Source organism: Mustela nivalis (assembly GCF_964662115.1).
Source record: "Mustela nivalis genome assembly, chromosome: 13".
Classification (NCBI taxonomy): Eukaryota; Metazoa; Chordata; class Mammalia; order Carnivora; family Mustelidae; genus Mustela; species Mustela nivalis.
In genome coordinates, this window is record NC_139032.1 from 11,294,306 (window position 1) to 11,319,394 (window position 25,089).

At 39.9% G+C, this 25,089-nt stretch overlaps 1 protein-coding gene across 7 annotated transcripts in view; it reads left to right on the plus strand.

Annotated features, from left to right (window-relative positions):
• The window catches only part of CFAP95 (cilia and flagella associated protein 95), a 233,222-nt gene that overhangs the window by 64,202 nt on the left and 143,931 nt on the right, over positions 1-25,089 (plus strand). For 6 of the 7 annotated variants that reach the window (XR_014302247.1, XR_014302248.1, XR_014302249.1 and 3 more), the window contains exons 2-4: positions 3,646-3,754; positions 16,679-16,797; positions 18,497-18,565. Coding sequence is in view for 4 of the 7 variants with exons in the window: in XM_082696706.1 (XP_082552832.1) it covers positions 3,646-3,754; positions 16,679-16,797; positions 18,497-18,565 (297 nt within the window). In the remaining 3 variants the exon portion in view is untranslated. The remainder of the gene's footprint in view (positions 1-3,645; positions 3,755-16,678; positions 16,798-18,496; positions 18,566-25,089) is intronic. The other variant, XM_082696709.1, reaches the window with a different exon arrangement.

The following is a 25,089-nucleotide window of genomic DNA, read 5'->3' on the forward strand; positions in this document are numbered from 1 at the left end:
CAGCATCACTGGCCTCTACCCACTGGAGGCAGCCACCCACCCTGATGCAACAACCAAAAAAGTCTTCAGACATTGGCCCATGTCTCAAGATGGGCTGGGGTGAGGGGGGCTGTACTGAAAAAGTTTGAAAGTTACTGGTCCAAAGACATTGTAAATTTTACTATTATTTTTATTATTTTCTCATAATGAATTTCTGTTGCAGTAAATGGCAGGTTATGGCTGTTGTATGTATGTATGGTGACCGTCAATAAATGCACATAACAAGGAGAACAAGGCTATATAAAGTGTGTGGGTGTGTATATATATATATATTTTTTTTTTTTTACTTTATTATATGTTATAATACCTTGATATATGTCTCATAAAGGTACTCTAAGGTTTAATTGGCATTAACAAGTATTGAAACTAAACTAAAGCATATGATTGATAGACACAATATTATTACACGTGATAATATTTTGCATTTACATGTCACTTGAGACTCTCAGTCCGTTGATTCATTTGTTTCCTCAGTGTATGATTCTCAATTCATCTCAAGGAAACTGAGGCACAGTCAGTGTTCACCTGACATAATAAAATAAAGAATTAATTCAGTCTGTCATTTTCTTTATAATACCCTAATCACTTTACTATATTTTTATACATGTTAAGCATCTTTATTTTTTATATTATATTTTATATACTTTATAATTTTTTTTTAGCATGTTTATTCCTCTTTGTGAGGCTGGCAGTCTCTTAGAAGTAGGGGCAGGTCTTCTTTAGCTGTGTATCTCTCAGAACCTGTAGACTGTTGGCTTATTTGTGGGCAGCTGGGCCAGCATTAGGGGAGGCCATGTGTATTAGCTCCGTTTTCCACAGAAAGACTTTCATTGTAGATTCATGTTTTCAGTGCTGGACTTTTAGGACTGAGATTGCTTTAAGTGAAGGAACATACCTGCATCTTTTGTAATAATCTAGTTATAATACAACTTAAAAATATATTGTACATTCTGACTTTCATGGACACTGATTATCTTTGCCTTCATGGGCTCCTTCCTTCATTAAAAAAAGTTAAAAATGATAGTTTATAACTACATTGGTATAAAGATGGATACAATCTAAGATGTATTATATTCTCTTTTTTTGCTGATTAAAAAATAGTTAAGACACTCCTATATTTTAAAACACTCTGGACACTGGGCACTGTGAAGAAATAGGCACTAGGATCACACACTGAAATGTTAACTGTGCTTTTCCTCTTCATTCTTATGCTCCCGGGGAGATATTCTGGTTTTATTGCCTCAGGGAAGAAAGACCCAGCAGGCAACAAAAACACCAAATTCTTGGGTTTGGGATTCAAAAGCTTGGGTCTTAGGATGACACCATAGATTTGAAAGAACAGGTGAAGAGCTGGGCTACCCTATCCCATGATAGATGAGTTCATGGAATGAAGACGAAGTGTAGCAGAGAAGTTGAAAATGTGTGTGTGTGTGTGTGTGTGTCTGGGACCCCAAATTGGAAAGGTTAAAGCTTTAGAAATTCTCGAGCAGATGAGACCTATCACTGCCTAGCCATCCATTCCCAGGGTAGTGGTTTTGGAGCTGTTGAACTGTGGGGGGTGTGTGTGTCCTCCAAGCCCAGTGTCAGGGGACGACATGAAACCTTGAGGGGCTAGGCAAACAGCTCAGGGATGGCATCTGTTTTCCAGGAACAGGTGGAGAGGGACACATGAAGGTTCTTGTTGGCTTAGATAATGGCACGCTTGTGGCAGAGTGCCAGTCTAAGCAGGAGTCCATGTGGCAGGACCAGAAGGGCATAGCAGAGATTTGCATGCATCCATAATGGAAGACCACAGGAGAACGAGGAGGTTTCCACCGATGTCAGCAGGGAAAGATGATAACAACAAAGATGGATTCTTGGCATGTGGCACCACACAGGCCCTTGAGAGTGGGAAGAGATCCAGAATTGACCAAGATTAAGGTTTTTCCATCTTAGCAATATGAGCACATGGCAAAGAAATTAAGTACAATTAAGAAAAAAATAAAGTTGCAATTATTGTACACCAGAATTTTTTAAAGCTAGATTAGTATTCATTATACATGGGTGTTTATGATACTTTACAGTATTTGAAGGATGTTCTGCTTTTGTATTTTTCATTTTGCAAAAATCTTATTGGTATTATATCTGTCCTCATTTTACACATGTGGAAATGGAAACACAGAAAAATTAAGTGACTTGCCTAAAGTCATACAGCTAGGACATGAGCAATGACTCAAACCCGTGGCCCCATTCACTCTACCACCCCTGGTTCTTGATGTTGTTCAGTATTCCCCCTAAGGACTAAAGTGAGAGCTTCCTCGGAGGGTGTCAGAAAATGCTGATATGGTACCAAAATGCTTTTAGTATTTTGCAATTTAATGCTCAGATGTGTAGAAGGAAGAGGGTTCACATGCCTGGGCTCTACTGCACCACCCTGGCTCCCTTGCTGCTGTGTTCTATGCAGTCTTCTGCTCTCATCTCAGATGCAGAAAGACAAGGCTGTATTTTGAATGCAGTGCAGGGTCCCAGTCCTCATACGGTGGAATGAGGTGGGGGTTCAGGTCCTAAAGGGCCTCCTGACTTAGATTAGAGTTCCCCATCCAGATGAGTGGGTGCCATTCTGCTTCCATGATCCTGTGCCCACATTGTAGAATTGTCTTGTGTCTTTCACCAGAGTGTGTGAGCAATGAATGCAGGGACTGCATCAGGCTTAGTCCCCATTGCGTCCCCTGCCTGGCATATAGTAGGTACTTAAAGTATTGACTGAATGAGTGGACAATTGGATGGCTGGCTGGATGGCTGGCTGGCTGGGTAGATGGATGGATGGATGGATGGATGGATGGATGGATGGATGGATGGATAGGTTCCTCAGTATCCCTTACACAATCCTAGCCCTGTATCCCTCAATAGCAAGGCCCCTTCTGAGGAATGTTTGGGTTCAGCTTCCTTTATCTTACCGAAGAAAGCTTTGTAAAAATAGCTACTTCTGCTGCAGGCCACTCCATTTCATTTCTCTTCCCCTCTTCCCAAATCCCTCCTCTATTACTATTTCTATCCACACTTTTAGTCAAGATGTTTGGAATATTTTTTTCCACTCTTCTGTCTACATGTTTTTTCCAGCGCATGTTTTATTGTCAGCTTCCTTTAAACCCTCTTTAGAAGCAGGAAGCATATGTTATAAATCCATATGAGCAGATACTTTGCTCTTTCTCATTTTGAAAAAAACTTCTAATTAAAATGGTAGAAAAAATTGCTAAAGTGGCAAGTTGCCTTTCTAATTTATTACCATATCTTATTTTAGAATTTACTTTTGGTAACTAATCTACATTATTAAATAAGGTTCACTTCATTGGAGTCACTTAGTAATTGTTGTGTTGGATAAATATTGTTGTTATGATATTATTAGTTTTATCATATGTACTGCATTGTTTTTAGGAAGTACCCTCAGCGTTACTTGAAAAGAAATGGAAAATACTTTATATGTCCCACATCCAGTGAATTTATAATTAAAACAATGTCACAAATATAGTATATTTTCATTGGATAATTTTTTAAAAATTTAAATGCAATATGTAGTTAAAAAAAAAAAAACCTCACCACCTAACAGATTCTAATTTATTTTTTAAGGCACCATGACAGAGAAGCCTATCCAAAAGATTATGATATAGAGGGTCCTGAGGACATAAAAAAACTGTGTAATTCAACATATTGGCGACTTGGAACTGATGAACCCCCAGTAAGTAGTTGTTTCTGATTTCTTTAGATCGGGAATCTTCCTCCTAGTGAAACATGGAAAAATAAAGGGAGGAATTTTTCGCTGGCACCACCCCTCCATGCTGTGTTGGGACTTTGGCAGGTGACTTAGTTATAAGGTTATTGGAGAAATTAAATGAGATAAGGCATATCAAGTAGTTAACTTAGTGCCTGGCACATCACAAGTGCTCAGGATACTGTTCGTGCTGTTATGATGCTGTTGCCACATCATATGTCTCCTTTAAACTTCACAACAACCCTGTGAAGTAGGTGGTGTTATCTCTACTCTACAGAGGGGGAGAAACTCCTAGAGGTTAAGTGACTTACTCAAAGTCCCCGGTTAGGGAGTGGAAAAGTGAAACTTTGAATCTAGTTCCTTGATTTCCAGTCCTTTATATTTTTCGTAAGGTGGTAGAGTTGTGAGTTATTAAAACATGCTTGTATTATTCTAACATTTGTGTGACGCAGTTCCCAAAGGAATGTTCACTGCATGAGTACTTCCTGTTTGAATTGCCACGAGTGGGTTATTCCTTGGCTATTTAGGTGCCTACCCAAATGCCGTAAGGCAGGAGCTCACCTCTCCATAGCCCCCAAATTGTTTCCTACAATGTCAAGAACTTTGGGCTAGTTGAAGACTCAGTTCAACCTTATAGGATGGTCTTGGGGTGAAGAGCTGGTAATTTGACTAGGCAGATGCAAATGTGTTGAGAAGACTGGGTTTGTACCACACTCTGCCCCTAAAACCAGGGCTATTTTGAAATAGGGCAAGCCTAGGAAGATCCATAAATCTATGCTGGGCATGAGTCTTGAAGATTCTCAGGTCTCCAGGGTGATGGGAATCAATGAGCTTATCTGGGCTTATGCTTGTTCCTTCCTGCCTTTTATAGTTACAGTGGATAGAGAATAATAAGGATAGCCGGGAAAATGGACATTTATTATAATGATGCAGCTGCCTGGAAATGGAATCAAGGATACTTACAGGAACCAAGACAAGACAACTAAAACAAGACGTCTTCCTCCCTCCCCTCTCTCCCTCTGTCTCTCTCTCTCTCTTTCTCTCTCTTTCTCTCTCTCACTCACTCACACACACACACCAGTGTCTCACTGGCATCCTGATTTTGTGCGGCTCAGTGTCCTTTTTCCCTACAGCTCAGACCTCAAGGGCATTCTGATGGTTTCCTCAGTTTCCACATTGGCCTCTTGCCTTTGCACCAGGCTGCCTTTGGGGTCATTAGCCAGCACATGGAGGGGTTCCTGAGTCTGATACTCAACTCTGTCAGTAGCCACAAAGCCCTGCTCCACCAAACCCAGCTTAGCCTTGCTTTCTTAAGCCATGGGGCTGTGTGGTCAGGACAAGAGCAAGTTGGGCAAAGCACACATTGCCTGGCATGTACTTGGCATCTTTGTCTCTTAGAAAAACATTTAGTTTTGACTCCCAAATGAAAATGTTCTTGGTCTCTGGGTTGTGGGAGAAAGTTAGATGAAGTGAACTGTGAGATGTAGGAACCTCAAACTTTCATTCTGTACATTATACATGTTACAGCAATCAAACCTCAGGTCTAATAGAGGGTGTGGAAACAAGGTAATATTTACCTTCTTTATGACTTTTGTTCATGGTCATTGAAACCTTGTCCTTATTGTTCCAGGTTTACAGATATATTAGACAGGAATGAAAATAGGTCAAGGGGTCAACTGTTTCTGACAAAATTGCTATTCTTATATCCTAATAGTAAGTTACATTTTCTAGACTTTTTGTATATAAAGCATTTGTTCACCCATCTTGCTTCTTGCTCCTCTTTTTTTTTTTTTATAATTTTTTGATTTTTTTAATGAACATATAATATATTATTAGCCCCAGGGGAGCAGGTCTGTGAATCGCCAAGTTTACCCACTTCACAGCACTCACCATAGCACATACCCTCCCCAATGTCCATAACCCCACCACCCTCTCCCTACCCCCCTCTTCCTGGCAACCCTCAGTTTGTTTTGTGAGATAAAGAGTATCTTATTGTTTAACTCCTGATCCCATCTTGTTTCATTTATTCTTTTCCTATCCCTCAAACCCCCTACGTTGCATCTCTACTTCCTCATATCAGGGAGATCATATGATAGTTGTCTTTCTCCAATTGACTTATTTTGCTAAGCATAATACCCTCTAGTTCCATCCATGTTGTTGCAAATGACAAGATTTCATTTCTTTTGATGGCTGCATTGTATTCCATTGTGTGTGTGTGTGTGTGTGTGTATCTCCCATCTTCTTTATCCATTCATCTGTTGATGGACATCTAGGTTCTTTCCATAGTTTGGCTATGGTGGACATTGCTACTATAAACAGTCAGGTGCACATGCCCCTTCGGATCACTACATTTGTATCTTTAGGGTAAATACCCAGTAGTGCAATTGCTGGGTCCTAGGGAAGCTCTATTTTCAACTTTTTGAGGAACCTCCATGCTGTTTTCCAGAGTGGTTGCACCATCTTGCATTCCCACCAACAGTACAACAGTGTAGGAGGGTACCCCTTTCTCTGCATCCTTGCCAGCTATCTGTCATTTCCTGACTTGTTAATTTTAGCCATTCTGACTGGTGTGAGGTGGTATCTCATTGTGGTTTTGATTTGTATTTCCTTGATGCCAAGTGATGTGGAGCACTTTTTCATGTATCTGTTGGGCATCTGGATGTCTTCTTTGCAAAAATGTGTGTTCATGTCCTCTGCCCATTTCCTAATTGGATGATTTGTTCTTTGGTGTTGTTTGATAAGTTCTTTATAGATTTTGGATACTAGCCCTTTATCTGATATGTCCTTTGCAAATATCTTTTCCTATTCTGTCAGTTGTCTTTTGGTTTTGTTAACTGTTTCCTTTGCTGTGCAAAAGCTTTTGATCTTGATGAAGTCCCAATAGTTCATTTTGCCTTTGCTTCCTTGCCTTTGGCGATGTCCCTAGGAAGAAGTTGCTGTGGCTGAGGTTGAAGAGGTTGCTGCCTATGTTCTCCTCAAGGATTTTGATGGATTCCTTCCTCCATTGAGGTCCTTCATCCATTTTGAGTTTATTTTCATGTGTGGTGTAAGGAAATGGTGTTTCTTGCTCTTCTTAACATAACAAAGTTGAAAGAAAGATACTATTTAAAAAAATTTTTTCATTAACATATAATATATTATTTGTTTCAGGGGTACAAGTCTGTGATTCATCAATCTTACACAATTCACAGTGCTCACCATAGCACATGCCCTCCCCAATGTCCATCATCCAGCCTCCTCCCACCCTCCCCTAGCTACCCTCGTTTGTTTCCTGAGATTAAGAGTCTCTTATGGTTTGTCTCCCTTTCTGGTTTCATCTTGTTTCATTTTTCCCTCCCTTCCCCTATGATCCTCTGTCTTGTTTTTCAAATTCCTCATATCAGTGAGATATGATTATATCATATGATATTTATCATATGATACTTATCTTTTTCTGATTGACTTATTTCATGTAGCATAATACCCTCTAGTTCCATACATGTCATTGCAAGTGGGAAGATTTTGGTTTTTTATGGCTGCATAATATTTCTTTGTTTATATATACACATCTTCTTTATCCATTCATCTGTTGATGGACATCTAGGTTCTTTCCATAGTTTGGCTGTGGTGGACATTGCTGCTATAAACATTGGGATGCATGTGCCCCTTTGGATCACTACATTTGTATCTTTAAGGTAAATACCCAGTAGTGCATTTGCTGGGTCAAAGGGTAGCTCTATTTTCAACTTTTTTTTTTTTTTAAGTTTTATTTATTTATTTGACAGATCACAGAAAGGCAGAGAGAGCAGAAGGGAAGCAGGCTCCTTGCTGAGCAGAGAGCCTGACATGGGGATCGATCCCAGGATGTTGGGATCATGACCTGAGCCAAAGGCAGAGGCTTTAACCCACTGAGCCACTCAGGCGCCCCATATTTTCAACTTTTTGAGGAACCTTCACGCACGTTTCCTGACTTGTTAATTTTAGCCATTCTGACTGGTGTGAGGTGGTATCTCACTGTGGTTTTGATTTGTATTTCCCTGATGCCAAGTGATGTTGAACACTTTTTCATGTGTCTATTGGCCACTTGGATGTAATCTTTGCAGAAATGTCTGTTCATGTCTTCTGCCCACAAGAAGGGTATTATTCTAGTTCTAAACCCAGACCCACTGATTTTAAATGATTTCACCTAAGGTCCCAGGTGTAAAAAGGAGGGAGATATAGATACAGAGCCTTCCTATTTTCATATGTCAGGTGTGATGCTAGATGTAGCAGAAGGATGGATGAGTTCTTCTTGCCACAGAATTTTGATAGAGACCTAAACACTACAATGCTCTCACTAGTTGATGAAAAACACACATCTTAAAGCAAGATGCTAGACCATCTAGGCAGGACCTGCTAAGATATTCTAAACCAGATTAGGCCTGTATGAGTGATTATGTCCTTGAAGACTAGAGTTCAAGAAGGATTTATTTCGTTGTGGGACACATGTCCCTTCTTCCTCAGGTGAGAGGTGTTTTAAGGAAATCAGAGAGATTAATATGTGTATCCTAGAACTCAGAGGGCATAGGGTCCAGGTGTCTGACTCTTGTGAAACAGCAAGGTTCACCTGCTGCAGGATTCCCTGCCTAAAGTAGCACCCAGCTGGGAAGGTGAGAAACTTAAATCTAATACAGTTAGCAATTTTGATGATTTCACTGGACTGAAAAATTCCGTAACTAAAATGAGATCCTTCTCAAGATTGAGGGGCCTAGAAAAGTTAAGGGACTGGTTGAAAATTCCCATTAAGTGAAAGGGAAGAAGCAGCCATCCATGTGGGATGGAAGAGACAGCTGGATTAAAAATGAAGTTGCTTCATGACTGCATCCTACTGATGGAAAGGATCGATTCAGTAAGAGGGTTCCATGAACACTGCCTCATTTCATCCTCTGGACAACTCTTCAGGCTCGCGCTCCAAGTGGCCACGTTGTGTAAATGAGGACACCGAGGCCAGGTGACGCTCAATCACTTGTTCAAAGTCAAACAGCAAGTAAGTGTATTAAAAATTAAAATCTATTTTTTCCTCTGGTTCCAGAGTCTAAGATCTTAAATACTCCTCAAACTGTCTCTTGGAGTGCCATGTTGTTCCACACCCAGCCCGGGGCCTTTTTACCCCCCAAACACTGCATCCTCCTTCCAGAACATGAACCTGATTATTTTTTTGCTGTGGCTTGGACATGTGTTGGAGACATTGGTTTCTCATCTCTTATCTATAACCTCTGTCCTGTTTCCTGAGTTGTGTCCGCGCACATGCCAGGTAGCCCGTTTCCTCCCTGTTTCCTTTCCTACATGTCTTCTTAGCATTTCTGGATTTTTGCAATATTTCTGCTGAATGGGGGTTGCTTTTTTTTGTCCCCCAGCATTTCTGTTCCACTGTATGAAGTGCTCCTTGCTCTTCAGTGCTGGTGTTGGGGCTAATGTGAGCACTGTTTATTTGTAACAGTATTTTAAAAAGGAATTTCTTGATCTTCATTTTAGCTGAGACTCTCCACAAATAAATGCATAGTCCCATGTGCCAAAGTGAAATATTAGGCCAGTTAGGTGAGACCCTCAAAGATAGTTCCCTTAGGCCGGTACTCACATGAGGGATATAAGAGGATTGAAAGCCAAGAAACCAAAAGAAGGGTTTGAGGGTAGAAAAACAGTATTTTGGAAAAGGCGTACTGTGAGTCTCATCTGCCTGGTGAAGCTAGAGATATGAGGTGCTGGTGATGTTTCCAAAGCAGCAGAGCAGAGAGAGGGGAACTAGCTACATGTACATCATTGGTAAGACAAGGATAATTGAGTACTCAGGCCCTCAGGCGGCTTTTGGGGATCAGATATAGAAGAGAAAGATGACAGAGAGCTGTTTCAGAACCTGCCTAAGAGCCGCTCCTGTAGGAATGGGAGGGACAGTGATTGGATTCCCAGGGACTGAGGCAGGACAGTGACACCCTGTGTCATGGAGCATAACCACTGGGTGTTTCCAGAAGGGATTTCAACATCTGCAGAACACTCAAGAAATTCACCTTTGAACATCCATCAGTGCCAGAGAGGGTCAGACAACAGACATGCCCAGAGGAGACCAAAACAAGATTATACTTCCACCTTTCTTGCGTTTACCTCTCTCCTTCCTTGTATCTCCACACCCACATCATAAACCCTAAAGAAGCCAGAGGGAGTTGAGGAGTAGGGAAGACGTTTAAGAGGGACAATTGAGAAGAAGCCAACTGTGCCATCTTTCCCACTGACATATGTCAGGCCAAAGCTGACCTAAATTACAGGAATGAGTCTTTCATTTCAAATGAAGTTCTGGATCGTACATGGGTACTGAGGATTTTACTTACTTCAATGAGACTCCTCTTGGGACAGAAGTAGCCAGAAGATGTTTGTATTAGCTGAGAGTGGCCACGGAGGTCTTGGCAATTGTCCTACATTTTATCAAGGAGCATAAGAAAGAATTCTCCTCACCAAATGGCTATGGATGGGCAGGTGCTGGAGGAACAATAGGTTTGTTTTCTGATTGTACCTACATACAAGTCCCACTCATTCAGTGAGCTAGTTGCCCACTGGTATATAAAAGAGCAGCCCATACATATCATTCCTCTCTATCCTCTTCCCTTACTTTATTTTTCTTCATGGCATTTAAAGCATTGGATATATTTAAGACTTCTTTGGTTGTTAATTGCACATGTCCCTTGACTAAATACTAGCACCACGAGAGAAGGGACTTCAATTTGTTTTGTTCTCTGCTGTGTTTCCAGTTCCTAGAATGGTGCCTGGCCCAGACGGGGTCCTCAATAGGTACTAGTGGAAGGAAGGGATAAAGGAAAGAGACAAAGAAAGAAATAAAGGCAAGAAGGAAGGAAAGGAAGAAAAAAGGGGGGAAGAGGAAGGAAAAAAGGACTGTGTTTCACAAATATATATTGAGGCCCTGTTATTTTGCTAAGTGCTGGGATAAGCAATTCAAAACGAGGTCACTGTACATTAGGCACTCACAGGCTTGCAGGGGAAAGTGCAGATGTACAACCACAGTGACACAGTGTATGATGGATGCTATGATAGGAAGAAGATTAAGACGTGGAAAGGGGCACCTGAACTGAAATGTGTTGAGGGGGAGGGTCAGGATGGCTTCCTAGTGGAGATGCCCACAGCACAGCTCCTGAGCTGAATCTAAAGGAACGATTCATTGGTGGAATCTGGAAATGCACCAGTCAGGTTTCAAGGGTGGCATAATCAGATTCCTACTCCAGTGCTCCTTCTGGCTTCAGGAGAGCATGCGGGGCCATGGGGACGCAGCTTCCCGGACAAGCACTCATTCAGGCCACTTTCTCTGATTGTTTTATGAGTCTAAGCAATTATGGGAAATAGCATTTTAAACTATAGCTTTTTGTCTTGGTATTTTATTTAAACTTTATTCAGGTGCTTCTTAACTCTACCAGAGTGAGCCCCATGCAAGCTAAAATGCTCAGAGCTCTTCTGTCATGGTTCCTTCATTTGTAAAGTCCTTCATCCAAGGATCCTCACAGCACTACCTCTGTTACGATCAGTATGTAAGACAGCTTTTGAGGAAGGAAACTTCCTCAAAACTGAGAAGAATTAAGTACAGGGTACCTTTGATGCTGTGTCGTAGACGGTGAGAACTTATCAGACATAAAGGAACAAGGAAAACCAATGGGTGATTTTCTAAACAGATTTTTCTTATATGGCTAATGGATCAGTGCCGAGGCATTTCTAGAACTAACAGGACAATGTGAATGAGCATATTAGGCTAATATTGGTATGACTAGCATTACAGTCATTTTGGCCTTTAAAATGGTAAATAAATGAATAGTACAAGAGTGTGCTAACATTCTTTTTATGAATCTATAAAAAATAGCCAAGAAATTCTCAAATATGAGCTATTTTAGTGGATGAATATATGATATTTAAAAATTAATGACTCTAAAAGGGATATAAAGGGATATAATTATACCAGATCTGAGAAATTCAATTATTATTTACTTAATTGGTTCAGGTATTTTTTTCTTTGATTGACATAGTAGAATAGTGTTTTGATCATAAGACTATACTTACAGATGCTTCTTGCATTCAGATCTCTATGTACTTGAAAGAGTCATATGGATCAGATTTTTGTGAATGGAATAATTTTAAATGCCTTTGGAGGAGAACCACTTATACCAGGAAAAAGGGAGATGTTTGGGGCAAGTCGGTGATGGAGTCAGGGTCTCCTTTTGCTTCAGGTTTCTGTAATCTCTGAGCTTGAAGTTGATGCCACCAGTTCCAGCATCCTCATGTGGATCTACTTGGACAGTCTTTTCCAACATCAGCACAAGTGTACCTGCCTCTACTGTTTCAGGAATTCTGTATAAATTTAGGCCAACTGAGTGTATTTTCCATGTCTGCTGATGCACCCGTGGGCTTACTGATTCGAACGTGTATCTGCTCTGTCATTTCTAGGGATCTGGGATAGGAATGAATGTAGGCATCTGCCATTTTGATCCCATCACTCTTCTTCACAACTCTTTTTCTATAGCAATAATCATGCCTCATTTAACTCTTTGAGGAACTAGATTTTAATTTTTCAGTATATCAGTTTTCTGAAGCATGTGCTCCGTTATGTTGAACAAACGGCACTTGAAAGAGGCAGTCGTGTGCGCACCTGTATTCTTTGTCTCCACTGTCTATTCACCCTACTTTGTGGAGTGATGTTCTCTTCTGTACCCCTGGATAAAGCGGTATGCAGGTTTTATAAATTTTATGGTTACTCTCTGATCATAACAAGTCTGTCGGTCCCATTTCAGTAATTACAGTATCTCATCAAAATGATGAATTTCATTTAAGGTAAAAGATTTTCTCTTCCTCCAGCTACTCTGCTCCAGGCCGGGGAAGTCTGCAGAGGGAAGTGTGTCTATGTGGGGAGCGCAGGCTGATCTTCTAGTTCTTCACTTGCTCTGTTCTTTCCTTCCCTCAGACATCAAGACAACTAAAAGGCCCTCTTGTGATTATTCTACTAATATTAATTACTTAACTGAGACTGTTTTTGTTATAAGAAACAGTTTTGTTATCTGAGGTGATTAGAAGAAAAGATAGAACAGATAGTAGAAAAAAAGAATGAGATCATTTTTTCTGATCATACCCATGGCATCCCCGTTGCTCAACATAACGATGGGCAAGGAGCCTCATCGATTCTCTGACATTCTTTAAATAATCTCTGTATGGAACTACTATTGTGTTCTTCCAGACATGAAAACAGAGCCAGAATTTCTAAGAGCAAAACTGCAAAATAAGAATCATCCTTTTTTAAAGATAAAGACTTTTTACGAAGTCTTGATATTGGTTGTTGATGATGGTGACCTTTTGATACAATGATACCAAAAAAGCTACAGTTGGTAGGGGAAGTGCTACTTAATAGCTTCAGTTAGGACTGAAGATCTAAGAGGATAGGTCCCAAGTTCTTCATTCCCTAGTGAGGTGCCATATCTGTCACATGGAACATGCAAAGCATTTAGGCAATAACTGTCTCTCATCCATCTTGAAGATTAAAAAAAGAAAGAAGAGGTTGATGTTGAAGAGACCTGGCTGAGAGTATTTGGAATTTGGAGTCCTTTAGAGAGAATTTACATGCTGAGTTCCACCCCTCCTCTCCCCATGAGATAAGCTACTTCCTGCTGTAGTGTGGGACCTCGGGGATATTGGGCAGCAAGGGATTTAAGTAACTGCTACCCTGAAGTTGAGGAACATGGTTGACTGAGGTCAGACTTACTCCTGAGGCAGCCTGTGCCATCACAGAGGGAGCCTGACGTGGAAAGTGTCTGCACTTCCTACAATATGGGTCAGAGGAGTCTGCTTCCGGGGACTCTGTAAGAGCATAAGAAAGAAATGTCAACTAGCAATCAACTACAATGCATCTTTCCAAGAGCGATTCTTCCAGTAGTAGGTCATTCTTAGCAGAAAGAGTCTGGCTACCCTCAAATGTGAAACTTGAGGGGAAGTCACCGATGATTTTCTCTTTCCCTGTGCCAGTTACCCAGTCAACAGTTACTGGGATTTCTTAAATGCCACACATATAAGAAGAGTTCATCTTGGAAGATTAGAAGATGGAACTTTAAGGAAAATTGATGCTTAAGAAAATGGGGTATAATAATGATGTTATCAAGTAAACTTCCTAAACACACATTAGATATTTTTAATTTATCATTTGATTCAAGCTAGATCTTATTATGCAAATTTAATGGAAATTTGTGATTATCCTGCAATTTTGTGCTGTGTTAATTTAGCAGTCTCACATACCAAATTACCAATCTCCAGTTTGTGGTATACACACACACACACACATATGTATATGTATATGTATATACATACACATATATGTATATATGTATGTGTGTGTGTATATATATATACACATATATATATGTATGCGTTTGACTATATATAGCCAAAAAGATTTTTAAACACATGGTAGTGCTTTTATAAATTATCCACCCTTATGTCAGGTTATGAACATTTCTAGACCAAAGTGATTTTTCACATTAAAATGGTGTAGGATTAGTTTTCCCACATGCAGCAGACACCACAAATTAACAGTGGCTGTTCACATAAGGTTTTATTCTTTCATGTAAAAAGTCTGGATGATAGCAGGTCAGGAATGGTATGGAAGTTTGCCAGAAACCTGCTCCTTCCAGCTTTCTACCCTGCCGTCCCTGCGCAGAGCCTAAGATGGCTGCCAGAAACCTGCTATGTCCACATTTCATGCAGGAGGAAAAGAAAAGCAGTGGGAACTTTCCTGGAGTTGTATAAATTATTTCCATTTATGCCTCATTGTTCAGAACAAGTCACTGGTTATATTTAGGTATAAAGGAGACTAGAAGTGCACTTGCTATGGTGAGCTCTGGGTGTTATATAGAAGTATTGAATCACTATATTGTACACCTGAAACTAATATTATATTGTATGTTAACTAACCAGAATTTAAATAAAAACTTTAAACTATCTTTTTAAAAGATAAAGGAAACTAGAAAATGTGGTCTGAAACACCAGGTCTCTAGCTAAAATTTTGGGGGTTCTAACACTGATGAAGACAGGAGGTCTAAAATTGAGGGGTACAGGAAACAAAGGTTAGGAGTGGGTCCTGGAGACAGATGGTTTCTTTCTCGGTCTTGGCTCCACCACTTACTAGGTTGTAACTTTGGTCAAGAGCCTGACACTTTCGATGTCTTTATTTCCTCAGGTGTGAAGTGGGAGTAGTAGAATTTTCATGAACATTTAACGTGAAGACATTTAGAACAGTGTCTAGCCATGTGCTGTTATCATTCCCATGATCCCCATGATCTACTGCAGCTCACTAAGCTATAGTCAGTCAAGCCTCTGGAGTGTGTTTACTACACTCACCTGGCCCTTCATAGATATAGACTGATGAATGAATGAGTCGGGCTGCATGTTTTGAATGGTAGAATTTCTGCTTTCTTGCTGCTTTACCTGGGCCTCACATATTCTGTTTCAGCCTCAGTTTTTCCTTAAAATGAAGATCAACTATGCCAACCCTTTTTCCTTTCTCCCTTCAGGTCTACTTTTCCCCCTTCTCACCCTGCTCTGTGCCATGGAGGCTGACATTTATTCATGCACAGCTTCAGTGATCTTCCTTGTGCTCTGGCTTTTTGTTGGGATTAGCCTGTAGAAAACTGACAGGTGCCTTTGGGTCAAGCTTACACATGAAAACAAAACAGTGTAAAAAAAAAAAAAAAAGTGCCTTGTAATTTTTTTCCTAAAAGAAATGTCTTAGTTTTTGTTCAAGTGTATAATATGAAGCTCAATACAATGTCTCTTACCATTGACTTATGAACTTGGGAATTTATAGGAAGAGTAGTTGAGCAAAAGGTATAGGAGTCAAAGCTGGGAAATTGGGTTGGGTAGCTGGTGATTGAGGACATTGAAGTCTTAGAGAGCAGTGGTCAGAGAAGATCTCTAGAGCCATGGAATAGACCAGGGAACCAGGGCCAGAGACTATATTTAAAATTGGTTTGAATAAGATAGTTAGTTGTAGCAGAGCTTTATTATACCAACTCAAAGCAGTCACTGATCAGCATTTGACTATAGCTATGATATTGCTGCAGTTGAAGTCTCCAAATATCTAAACAAAGGTGTCTCATTCATTCGTTCTTTCGTTCATTCTTTCTTTCTTTCTCTTTCTCTTTCTTTCTTAACAAAATCTGGTGGCATTAATGTGATCTAGTGCTTCATTGGATGTCTTAAGGTTTGGAGAAAGTAATGGGTTCTCTTGATGATAGTGAGTTCTGCTTCTCCGCTGTGAACCTCCACATTCATGATCTTCTAGAGTCTGGAATGGAAAAAAAATATTGAAACCTCAGTATCCATTTTTATTTGTAAGATTCCCTAAATGTTATTCATGATGCTTCTTCAGTTGGTTTGAGTACATCTTAAAATTTGCAAGTCTTTCTCATAGTAATAACTGCTTGATAATTTATTGAGTAATCCTCTGATGGAGAATGAATGGATGATGGGGGTGGTGGCTCTGGTATCTGAGTCCAAAGTGATTTACAAAGTGATTGCTACAGACATTTTCTTACTTAGGGAAATTAAAATATACTAACCTTGAGAAGGAAGTGGAAAGCATATAGCATTAGTATTTAGTTGAATGCATTTCATAGAAACAACCAACTTGATTTTTTATTTTCCAATAACACATTGTAAGGAATGGCCATTTTCACATATTTATGATGAAATAGCTGAACTGCTATGAGATAGTACTTATTTTTCAATGTCAGTAGCATCAATAATTAAAATCAGAATGCACTTCAACAAAAAATATTTTAATAACTGACCATTTTGGGCAATGTATGTATTTTTCTTATATGCGGCTTCCATTTTTTCCAGATTTGGATATCAGAAACACATGAAAAAATGGCGCAAGTTTATTTAAACAGAGAATTGGATAAAATAAAGAGGAAGCCTTTATTGAATGACGAGACAATGAGCTCTGGGATTATTGAAAGGTATTCTTCTACTTTCCTTTGCTTACAGACCATAGACCTGCAGGCAAGGATTTGTATGAGTGGTGAGGAGGTGTAGCAGGCCCAGCGACACGTTACAGGCACCCATCAGTCGCAACGAACATATCACAAGTTTCCATGCTTTTCTGCTCATGCCAATCCCTCTGGCTGGAATTCCCTTTCCCTCAGTTGTTTGCCAATCAGCAGTACCCATTCTGGGTCCAGCTAAAATGTTACTTCCTCTTTATGCATTTTTCCTGGTCAGTGGTCTGACTAGATTTGAACACCAACTTCGCGATTTACTTGTGAAATAGTGTCTATAATATTCAGCTTGTCAACCTATAAAATGGGTATTATAAAAGTATCTCCTTCCTAGCTTTCTCTGAAGTTTAGCTGAAAAGAAGTATGAAATGTACATAGAAATATTACCTGACAAGCAGTTACTAATTAAGCTAATTCCTGTAAGCAGTCACTGATCAGGATCAGTTGCTCTTATATTCTTGCCCTCTGAGCATTTTGTTTATGTTCTGAGTAGCAGTTGGAATGTAAGCAGACTTACATTCTAGCTATTTATATGTATGTGTGTTTCCCCTGAAGTAGTTCTTTGAGAGTAGGAACTCTTTCTTACTCATATCTGTAGTCCTGCAGCTTGGCACAGTGTCTTTCCATGGAAAAGTCTTTCCATTCATCTTGTCTCCTGTTGTAATTGTTGGAAAGTGCAGTCAAAGCAATGACAAAATGCTGAATTTTTCATTTACTTATTGGGACATTTTATTGTGCAAAGTGCAGAAAAGTTGCAAACACGAATAACCTTTAAGAAACTATTCAGCTGGGGCGCCTTTGGCTCAGGTCATGGTCTCATGGCCCTGGGATCGAGCCCCGCATTGGGCTCTCTGAACAGTGGGGAGCCTGCTTTCTCCTCTCTCTGCCTGCCTCTCTGCCTACTTGTGATCTCTGTCAAATAAATAAATAAAATCTTAAAAAAAAAAGAAAGAAAGAAACTATTCAGCTTCAGGTGTAACCATCCCTGCATTTGCAATAATTTTCTTCAAGGTTATACAAATTATAATTGGAGGGAGGATTCAGAGACTGACCAATCCCGTTAATAACTGGTCCTCCCGATGCAGCATTTTCTCAAGTGAATCAGTTTCTGACTACTCCCACCATCGTGGTTATTCTCGCTCACATAATCAACAGTTGGAGCAGGTGCTGCACTTGTTATTGCTTGAGCAAGGTGAACCGTACCACCCCCAGCTGGCAACCTAGTTCATGCAGGAGCTTCTGTTGACTGATTTTTTCCCATATTTAGCAGGTATATCCTCAATTATAGGTACTATCAATTTTATTACTGTAACTATTAATATAAAGCCACAAGCCATTTCTCAATACCAAACACCATTATTTGTTTGATCAGTCCTACCTGAAGTCATTCTTTTACTATTGTCGCTCCCCTGTCTTAGCAGCACGAATAGCTAGATTACTAGTCAGAAGCAATCTCCATAGTACGTTCTTTGCACGGAACTGCTGAAGTCGCTGTATTGTGCACCTGAACCTGATTTAACACTGTGTGTGAACTACACTGGTCTTAAAATAAAAAATGAAAAAAATTTTTAAAAGGATAAAAAAAATTCAGCCCCATGGCTTTGAAAGTTTATAAATGTCACTCTGACCTGTTTTCTAAAAATTGTTGTCTTGTTTCCAGGGACACAGGACTACCTGCCACAGGCTTCGGAGCTCTCTTTACTAGACACCCACCAGATCGGCATAAAATGTTAGTAGACCCTAAACTGCTACAGATTGCACAAAACATTTCTGAATTAATTGGTTTGTGGAGGTGGGAGGGTGAGGGTATACCAAGGTCAACCAAATACTCTTTACAGGGCATTTTACAGACTCCTTTCCATTAACAAAAGGTTTTTTCCCTCCCTCATCAGTATGCAAGCACTGATAATATTGTCAGTCCTCCTTCTTCAAGATTCCGTATTTGCAAATTCTCCTAGTTGCTACCATTTATTTGTAACCCCCGAAGCAGTGCTTAGGGTGATTCTTCCATGGATATGCGTAGAGTGGTGAAAAATTTGAGCCATCCGATGTGCACATTTCCAGCCGAGGTGGAACAGGGCACAGCTCTGCCTCCTCATTTCAGCTCTCAGACTGTACACAAGTGTCTTTTTCATAGTCTATTTAGTGCCATGATTTTTGTATTTTTTAGTGTACTTTCTGTTGGTGATTTTGCTGTTTGAGATGGCTTGAGAATATAATGTCAAAGCACTGTCTAATGTCCCAGCACAAGAAGACTGTGATGGGACTTATGAAGAAAATACATGTTAGATAAGCTTACTTCTGGCATGAGTTGTAATGCTGTTGGCTATGTTCATCGTTAATGAATAACAATATATATTATATGTGTCTTTAAACAGAAATATGCATAAAACCAGGTTATGCACTGATTGATGGAAGTGTGAGCAGAGACTCTCAGGAACCTAATCCCGTATTTCCCCTAAGAGCAATGGTTCAGTATTTGCTAATTCGGTGTTTGCGGTGATTTTATAGAACATTACTATGAATAATGAGAGTTGACTGTAGAGCAGGAGACTGTTATTTTCTACTGAAAAAAGAAATATATTTATTTTGGGGCAGCATGATTTGTTACTATAGAAAAGAAATTTGTCTTCCACTCATCTTTCTAAAGAAGACAAACTTTCATAATTTCTGTAATTATATATAGATAAATGATACGGAATAAAAGTACTTAGAAGCATGATAAAATTCTAAGTATTGGGTTGTGTACTCTGTAGATATGGATATATGTCATCATTACCAGAAATTTGGATGTTTTCCTTTGAGAAACGTCTGGCATTAGAACTAAGCTGTTTTGCAATCTGCCTGAGGTTAGGATGGGAACTTTCTTAAATGAAAATGCCCCACCCCATTTCAGTCACGTGTAATTCTGGCTAGGTGTTCTAACAGTGCAGGTCCTAACATTGATTTCTCCTGTGAGGTTGGCCTGGCCTATCTCTCCCACAGCCTGCTGTAGCATACCCAAGTGGGCTGGAAGTTACAAAGGGAGTATCCTCAGAATGATCCCTGTGTAGGGTGGACTTCTGGCTTCCATGAAATTGATGAGCTAAAAACATTCCGCTGGCTCCCTTCCCTGCACTGAAATCAGAAAATTCCAGTGAAGACATGGAAAGGCAGAACGAATCCAAAGGCAGACCTGAAAACTGTATCCAAACTTTGAAAAACTCTTAAGAAAATGATGGGCTAGTGAAGGAGACAGCTGGAAGATGGAAGGGGAGGAGGAGAGAGAAGACAAAAGTTGATGTCTCTCAGTGGAATCTCAGGCCAGTCCAGGGTGGGAGCTGTGATCTTGGTTGGCCAGGCTCAGACAAGAGCTGAATGAGTCTTGTCTATTGCATTTGTAAACATGGAATATATGCTTGAAGTTGAATTTTTCTGCATTGACTTTGCCTGCTGTTTTCAGTCCAGGACAGAAAACAAGACAGCAGGGCCCTACCTAATAGATGATTAGATAACAACAGTCTATCTCCCTGAAACTATGATATCAGCATTGAAATCTGTAATGCTGCCACAGATGGCCAGTGGGGCCTGGAGCTGTCTCCCCAAACTCCAGTTCAAGAAAGCAATCTCAGTTACAGAGGAACTAGGCAGTGCATCTAAAGGAGAAAGAATGCCGAGGAAAACAAGCACAGTTAAGCCCAGGGACCTGCAGTAGGAGCGCTTAACTCTACCTCCCTCCCTCCAATCAAAGACACTAGCTGACCCTCTCCTTTCAATGGGCCACCTTTGTAGTTGTCAAAGCAGAGGCAACCGATGGTCTCAGGAATAATACTGATGAAGTCCCAGTTAAAAGATACCATGACTCATCTAAAGAGTAAAAGTATCATGAAGAATGACAAGACATAGACAACCTACCTATATCAGAGGAAGCAGACCCAATGGAACAGGAATTTAAAGCTTTATTTTTTGGGAATATAAAGGAAACAAAAATAGGGAGAACCTTAAAAATCAAGTTGATGTTCACTTTCTAACAGCAATACTGGATTGCAAGAATATAACGTTGAAGCGTTGAAGGAAAATAATTTTAAGCCTAGAACTATGGGAATGGGTAGGTCAAGTAAAGATACCTTTAGGCACACAAGGACTGGTTTCAGACTTACTGTCCTGCTATGCATAATTATAGAACCAGGCAAAATGTAGTAGACAACTGTTGTCAGGCGTTGGGTAGCAACCGTGTGGCTCTGTGCTGCTTGAGATGAGAGGGGAGCATCCCACTCTCCCCAGACTTACTCTCTGAGGATACTTCTTTTGGGTGTGGCACCGGGAGGTGAGCCCAAATGTAGAGCAGTGCTCTAGTCAAGCTGGGAAACAGGAATAGGAATTTAGAGCTTCTGATGGGACTAAAGTTTGTAGGATAGGGTATTGGAGGGAAGAAAGTTGTGTGTGGAGGTGGGTACAGGAATCTGCATGGAGTTCCTCTTGGGTTCTTGGTCGAACATGAGGCCCTATATGCATTATGGAAAGAATAGCTACCCTTGGTTTTAAAAAATCATATAGAACTATCTGCAGTGTATTCTGAAATTTTATATGATGCTGCCTCCTGCGTGGTACTATTGTGTAGCGGGTTCCAGAGCTGTGTCACCTACCTTCAAATCCTGGCATTGCTTCTTGCCAGCTGTGTGATCTTGGGCAAGTTGCCTAACCATTTTGTACCTCAGTTTCATCATTTGTAAAATGATACTTATAAAGGCATCCATGTTCTGGGGTTGCTGGGATGATTAAACAAGTTAATATACATGAGTTAATTAAAACAGTAATCGATGTGTACACGATAAGTGCTGTGTGCGACGGCTGGGCCAGACACTCGGCAGTCTAGAAACTCCTATCTATCAGTTCAGGGAAGTGTACTTAATTGACTTCATTGATGATTTACACCTTCCATTTTCTGTGTTCTTTCCTTTTGGAAATCCTTTATTTGGATGTTGAATTGCTTGGTCTGGTCCTCTAATTTTCTTGTCTTTCTCTTTTATCTTTGCCTTTAGTATCTAGTCTGTTTCTTCAACCCTACTTTTGAGTTCTTTTTTTTTTTTTTTAATTCTTCTGTTTTTACAGGATCCTTTTAAAATTTCATGACTCTAGTATCTTATCTATCTAGGGATGTTAATGGTTATTTTTCTTAAATTTTTTTCTCTATGTATACTCTCTATTTCCTCCAAAATGCTTTTTTGTTTCTGTTTGTTTTTTGAATGTATGATATCTATCTTCCTTGCTAGAGGCTTTCTTGAGATCTCTGATAGTCAATCCTTGCTTTCCGGCTCATGATTAAGAGCCTGAGAGTGAAGCTTACGGACTTGGAGCTGTACTGGAGATATCTGGGTGGGGCTCTTTGGGCTTTGTTGTTGTTGTTGTTGCTGTTGTTATTGTTGTTGGCCACCCCACCCCCCCAACTCTGGTGTCAGCAGTCTTTCCTCTGGGGCTGGTCAGATTCCCGAGAGGAAGCGCCCTTACTTGACCATCTGAGAGGGGATGTGTTCTTGGAGTAAACAGGGTGTTTTGCTGGGACATCAGTATTAATCTTTCATTATGTATGGTCACTGAACCACTGAACCATCTTGTTGATCAAAGACTTTCTCTTTCCCCTTTTCTAGTGAATACATTTCTAGCTTCCTACGGGAAGAAAGGAGGGGCAGTTACCCAGCCGCAGGGAATGGCAGAGGGGCCTGGAGCTCTGGCCGTTTCTCCAGCAGCACTAACCCAGTCCTCCCTTGCTGCTTTAGAATTTACTCAGCTTTCTGCTAAGTCAGAGACCACTTGTTCATCTTCTCTCAAGCTTCCAAAATTTGTTTCTCTTGTCCTTTTTTCTGTTCTCCTTATTCTTGTAGGTTTATTTTTTTTTAAGCCTCTTTAATATGCTTTCAGTGGAGCTTTTTGAAGAAGCAAAATGCAATGTGTACCTTTAATCTTAACTGTGAAGTTGTCAGGTCTCATCTGAAATGTCACCTCCTCCAGAGGACCTTCCCTTGCTACTGTCACTCCCAGCCCTCATGACTTGAGGTCCCTTGTGGGTGTCCATGACTCTTGTATGCCTCTTTCATCCTAACACTATTCATCTTGATTGCGATGACTTGCACTCCTTTTGTCTTTCTTGCTAAACTCAATGCTTTAAAGGGAAAACTGTCACAGCTCTATCCAGCAGTGCCTATAGCCACTGCACAGTTGGTAATCATTTCTTGAACAAATGGATTATTTCTGATGTGGAACAGAAAATTCTTCTTTTAAAGTATTTATTTAATTAGTTTATTTATTTATTTTGCGAGAGAGCGTGAGAGAGAGAGAGAATAAGCAGAGGGAGAGAGGCAGAGAGAGAGAGAAGCAGGCTCCCAGATAATCAGGGAGCCTGATGCGGGACTGGATCCCAGGATTCCGGGATCAAAAACTGAGACGAAGCAGACGCTTAACCAACTGAGCCACCAGGTGCCCTGGAACAGAAAATTCCAATGGAAGAGAGGTATTACTGTTTCCTAGCTTATTTGATTTAGGGTTTTAAGACCTGTAGAGCCAAAAGTTGTTCTGAGTTCTATTCTAGTGAATGCATTAGAAGACATAATCTTTTAGAAAATCAGTCCTTATTAAGTTTGAATTGCTGAATTACTTGTTTGTCTTATTTGCTTGAGTATTAGCAAGGAAATAAATACTTGAGCACCTTTTCCTTCACTAATTTCATATGTAATTTCTTCTTTCAGTTAATGTGCACTAATTACAGTGTGCTCTATACCATAGAATGCTGTGATGATTTAGAATCTTCTCTCTTTAATATTAAATATTCTTTTGCTTCTTGCCAACTGTACAGCTGTGGAAGTTAAATGTCAACTTTAAAAGGCAATGAATAAGAATGAGTTTGCTCAATGGACCAAAATAATGTGCTTCAACTTATAAAAAGAAAGGCTGTAATCATAATGTAAATTTAAACTTCTAGTTACGTCTTAACAACAACAACAAAAAAAACAGAATATAGGAATAGCTTTGTTATTAAGGAGACATTAGTCAGATGCGTTTATCTTAATTTTTAGATAACATCCATTATATTATGATGGGATTTGACAGTCTGTTTCTTTTCTCACAACTCCACTGATAGCCAGCCCACTGTATTTTGGGCCAGTGTGAAGAAGACACATACCTTTCCTCCTTAAACTGGCAGCAAATGTCTCTGGAACATACTGAAAATCAGAACTAGAATGCTTGGAAAACACTTAATCACTCCCAACCTTAATTAGAGAAAAGGGCTTTGTGGATAATTCCTTCCACTTATGTCACAGACTGAGATAATTTTTTTTTCTTTCCTTTTAGAGAGTGAAAGAGAAAGAGTGCAAGTTGTGGGGGAAGGCAAGGAAGAGAGAGAATCCAAAACAGGCTCCATGTCCAGGGTGACCCTGAGATCATGATCTGAGCCAAAATCAGGAAGCAGAAGCTTAACAGACTGAGGTACCCAGCCTCCCTGACTGAGATAAATTCTTGAAAATTGTGATATAAGGAGCAGTGAGCTTAAGACTGAAGTTGATATCAATGACTCAACTTTAAAAATGAGATTTATATACATTGAGGCTAGATTGAGCTTCTCAAGTACTAGAATTATCGTTTCTCTTGAGAGTTGGTTATATTTCTTTCAGTGAGTTTCCAAAGAATTAACAATGCCTAGCAATGTAAGGGGTGAGAGGGAGGCCCAAAGACCTCAGCCATCAACAGTGTTCTTCTGGTCTCAGATGGGGACAGTTGCATGCGTAGGGCATCTCTGACATATGTCCCTTTTACTACATGGATAGAGTCATCAGAGGCACAGAAACATAATGAGACACACATTTAAGACACATAGGAAATATGGGTAAGAACATGACTCTAATTCGTAAATTAAGAGGCTTTCTTTGCCCTCCTATCTTGTTTTCAAGAGTTCTGAAGCAACTTTCACTTAATTTGGAAGCTCTTTATGGAAAGCAAATTCACTGATTATCAGAAGGCCCTTGGATACATGATTATCTCATACAAAATCATTTTATGATTACCCATAGGAACAGACAGTTATAGCTGATTCATTCTAAGAAGTAAGGTTTCCATGTATAATATTTGTACTGCATCTATGACCATTAACCAGTCAACTAACCAGAAACCAAAACAACAGAACAAACAAACGAAACAAACAACAACAAAGGCTATATCAGGCAGATCCAGTTTTGTAAATGAGATTTAGTATAAACATAATTTTAAGACCTTATTTCTCAG